The 4,914-nt window shown below is 35.4% G+C and overlaps 1 protein-coding gene across 1 annotated transcript; it reads right to left on the reverse strand.

Annotated features, from left to right (window-relative positions):
* Nucleotides 1-711: 711 nt before the first annotated feature.
* LOC139842604 (uncharacterized) lies at nt 712-4,051 on the reverse strand. Its single transcript, XM_071832724.1, has 2 exons — nt 3,303-4,051; nt 712-802 (listed from the first exon to the last, which is right to left on the reverse strand). Exons 1-2 carry the CDS (start codon nt 4,049-4,051, stop codon nt 712-714), a joined length of 840 nt encoding a protein of 279 aa, XP_071688825.1.
* Nucleotides 4,052-4,914: the final 863 nt, after the last annotated feature.

Below are 4,914 nucleotides of genomic sequence, written 5' to 3' on the forward strand. Positions count from 1 at the left end.
CTTCGCTTCTGTTAAGTGCCTTGCTGACAAAATACACAGGCATTTGTACCTGCGCTAAAATAGTGAGAAATACATAGTAAGCATTACATTCAACACAAATACCATGTCTCAATATGAGACATACCTTCCCCCTATCTGCGATAAAAATGGAGCTTATTGCTTCTTTCGAAGTCGCAAGATACAACATCAATGTCTCGCCCGCTATTGGAGTTAAAATAGGCAGCTCTCTTAGGAGAGATTTCATCTCAAAAAAAAGCTTTCTCGGACTCTTCAGTCCACCTGAAGTTTGAATTTTTCAATGAATTCTTAAGGGTCTGGAAAAAAGGTAATCTGGTTAGCGCAGCCAACTTGCCTATCAAACTTTGCACTTCTTTCCTTGATTTTGGGGAACTCATGCACTCCACGGGTTCTATCTTTTTGGGATTAGCCTTGATTCCTCGTGGCGTTACTACATATCCCAAGAACTTTCCCTCTTCTTCCCCAAAACTGCATTTTGTTGGATTAAGTTTCATGTTTATTTTCCGCAGAGAGTTGAACATTTCTTGGACATCAGCCAATAACTGCACTTCTGTGTTGCTTTTGATGACTAAGTCATCTATGTAAGCCTCAATATTTCTGTCAAGTTGATCCTTGAATGCCAAATCCACTACTCTCTGATATGCTCCCCGCATTCTTCAACCCGAAGGGCATTTTTGTGTAATAATAGATGCCCTAATCAGTGTGAAACGCGATCTTGTCTTCATCCCCTACTACCATATGAATCTGGTGATACCCCTTATATGCATCCAAAAAGCATTTAAACCTGAAATCGGAAAGGGATTCAACTTTCCAGTCAATCTTAGGCAAAGGATAATTATCCTTAGGGCATGATATGTCCCAATTGGACGGTTTATTTTTGCGATGTCGTTAGGTTGTAAAACGTTAATTCAGGATATCAACAGAAGAAGTTGATCGTTTAATTTATATATGCTGGGCCTAAGTCTATTATTCCTTCCTATGGGTTACCAAGGGCAAATATGACCTAGGGTCATTCCTTGAGCTATCGAATTTGAAACGGAGCTTATTCAGATAATTTAGTAATTAAGATTGGGTTTGTACACAATTTAGTATCTAAGACTAGTGGCCAGGTACACCTTGTGTGGAGAGGCAGAATCCTTTTGGTCCCAATAAATTGGCGATTGTTCGAAAAATCCAACAATCAAGTCCAACCGGTTTATTCTAGATACCACTTTATCCGGAATATCAAATTGTGTAAAGGAAATAGTTGGTTTGATTTGATTTATAATTGTATTTAAAATATTAAAGCAATATAATTAAAATAAGCTAGCTAGCATGCAACAACCAAGGACAAAGAAGACGTGGTTCACCATGATTTAAGATAACGTAGTGTCAGGATGATTACGAGACACTCATTAGATAGATATACCTTGGTGTAAACACTAGATTCCCTACTAATTGATTTCTCGATTAGCATGTCACGAGGAACTAGGCTATCGTGATTCTGATCGGATGGACTATGCTCAACTCCAGACGGTTTAAGGATATAAGTGGCCCATCTTGAATGCAATGCATACCTTGGGCGCACGAATAAAGTAGCATAGCCATATACTTATAATATCCAACCTTTCTTAACACCTTAGTGTATCACCCAAGTGAGTGGTTATGATTGGGTTTCGAATTCCTTTCTATCAATGGTTTGGTAAAATCTAAGGGTTTGTAGACAAATTAGAACCTCTGATAGTTCTCAGTCATCCTTAAAGACTTATAAGCTTAGTTTGTATTGTAGTGCGTAAATTCCCATTTATGATTTAAACCAGCCCTTACTTAAATCTACCCAATAAATCCCTTAGTTATCCACCATGTACTAGACTTATAGTAATTCCATAGCTTCTAACCTTGACCATGCTCAAGTGGTCCCAAAGTACATCAACACTGTACTCTACTATTGCAACAGTATTTCCTCGAGTCTTATACTCTTGACCAATGTCTTGATCTGGTCCTACGATAATTCCCCATGTACTTTATAGTATTTTCGATGGGTTCATACCTTGACCAATGTATAAACACAGATAATTAATTATCTTATAATTGTCGACTTTATAAAAGGTTTTAATCACGTTTATTGGTTGAAGGACGATAATAACGAGGTTTAATATCATAGACAGAAAGCGAGTACAAAACGATAATCATCCCTAACTAACATTATTAAGTCATGGCAAACAATCAAGCAATTACTCACACATCATGGCAACAAGCATTTCTAATATTAATAAATCACAAACATCGAACAAGAATATTATAATAAATTAATAAAAGAAAGGATAGATGTTACCGAATAATGTCGGCAGAATAACACTTGCATTTTTCATAATATCCACAGCGTTACAATGCTTGATAGCTTCTACTACTAACTACATACTAATCTCCTATTGATCACTAGAGATCGACAATAGAGATATAATTATTTTCCTAATCTCTGTACTTTTCTCTCTCTAGAATCTAGAGAGAGAAAGTATAGAGAGAACTAATCTCCTAATGATTACTAGAGAGTGACAATAGAGAGATATTTAGAGAGAGAAGTGGAGAAGGTGTGTGTTAAAATGGTGAGATAAGCCACCTATTTATAGAAAAGGCTTGAAGGCAAAGTTGTAAATAAATGGGCTTGGTGACCAAGCAAAGCATCTTGAGAACTTGGTGGCCAAGGTGACCTTGAAGACCAAGTATAACTTGGAGATCAATCACATTCTAGATTATTCCAAGCATTTAATCAACATGGACTTGAATTTTGCCTGCAAACGGTTGGCAGGCCGTTTGGCAAGCCGTTTGCAGAGCCCATTTGACCAGTCAGCCCGTTTACCATGCCTGTTTTCCTTGGGCATGTGGCAGGCCATTTGCCATACTGGCAGGCCATTTGTCAGCCTGTTTGGCAGGCCGTTTGTCTTGCTGATTCGCTGGATCGTAACTTGATTTCTTGTCTTTCACCGTTTTTGCTCTAGAATCTTCGTTTTAGCTCCGTTTCTGACGATTCTTGTGTCCACGCGTTCGTAATTGAATACCCTACAACATGAGATTAAGTAAGTAAACTTTTACAAAAATAATAAAATAATTTATTTAAACGCGAGCTAATCGTCTTAGCAGGTTTTGCTCGTTTTTCCTCGTTTTTTCATCCGTTTTTAGTGATTCTCGAAACATAGCCTTTGTAATGACATAATCTACTAAATGAAGCAAATAAATGCTTATTTAGATGATAAATTCAATTAATTTATCATAAATTGGGCTAATATCGGGGGTAAAAACGTGACTTTTTAGCCGATATCAGGGCACGCCTTATTGATGTCCTTAAAATCGACGCACATGCGCCAAGATCCGTCCCCTTTTTAACCAAAACTGGATTCACAACCCATGTCTGATACCGCACCTCTCTGAGAATGTTCGCATGAACCAGCTTGTCCACTTCCAACCTCAACCATTCGCTTCTTTCTGGCGCCATCGGGCGCTTCTTTTGTCGTACAGGAGTCAAGTTCGGATTCGCATGCAACTTGTGATTGGCGAAATGTCGTGGTACCCCAGTCATATCATTTTCACACCACACGAAGATATCCATGTTGGCTATTAGTAGGTCATGCAATCGGACCTTTATGCCATCCGAAAGGGTTCCCCCAATTTGAATTCGCTTGTCAGGATACTTTGGGTTAACTAAGATGGAACTGCTTTGTATCTGTTCTTCAACTGTAGGCAATGGTTTAGGTGGTGTTACTGAAGCACATAATGCTCTTCCGAACTCCATCTGAATAGTAGCGATGCCTTGCTTAGTTGGGAACTTGATCATGCCATGAACAGTAGAGGGTACCATGCCAAACTTCTGTAAAGTCACTCGCCGGAGGAGTGCATTGTAACATGAATAAGAACGCATCACACGGAATTCAACATGAACGACTCGTGTGCGGGTTGAATCATTATCATCGACCAACTCTAGTTCAAGCTTGATGCACCCTAATGGCCATGCAGATTCGTCAGAGAATCCTGACAGAACAGTTGTGGGTGCCCGCATTTTAGACTTGATGGTCGCAGGTAGTTTCTTGAAGCGGTGTTCATATTACGTCGACGTTGTTGCCCATGTCAACATTTAACCATCGAACATTGTATCCACGATCAACGATGTAGTGACCCGGAAATTTTCGACTAATTTTAAACCAAACTATCGATACGATTTTGTATTTTTGACACAATAAAAATAGTCTGTAATATTGAGTCTCAAATTTTTTGAACTATTTTCTTGCATTCATTTAACCTCGACCAGTTTTGACGATTCACGAACAATTAATTGTAAATAGATACGTATGTGTATATATATGTATGTATAAATTCTATTCACAGTTATTATTATTTTTAAAATGTATAAATAGTAAATATTCAATATATGATATTATATATAATATTACATAATTAAAATTGAAATATTAATATATGAAATTACAAGTTAAAATATAGTTATTATATTATATTAATATTGTTATTGGTACTTTCATTATTATTATTAAATATTAATGTTAAAATCGGTATTATGAATATTATTAATTTAAAATAATCTAGATATAAAATTTGATATATTTAAATTGTTATGTTAGTATTAATATTACTAATATTATTGTTATTATTATTATTAAGATATATATTAATTATCATTAATATTGTTTTTACAATTATTATTGTGAATATGATTTTAGTTATTAATATAATTATAATTATTATAATTAATATAATTTTGAATTTATTATCATTACTATTATTATTAATATCATTCTTAACAATATTATTAATAATTACCATTACACTTGTTATTAATATTAGCGCTTTTAATACTGAGAGTCTTATAATCATTAATACATTTATATTTATTATTTATTAAATTAT

The sequence above is a fragment of the Rutidosis leptorrhynchoides genome, chromosome 4, assembly GCF_046630445.1.
Source record: "Rutidosis leptorrhynchoides isolate AG116_Rl617_1_P2 chromosome 4, CSIRO_AGI_Rlap_v1, whole genome shotgun sequence".
Taxonomy (NCBI): Eukaryota; Viridiplantae; Streptophyta; class Magnoliopsida; order Asterales; family Asteraceae; genus Rutidosis; species Rutidosis leptorrhynchoides.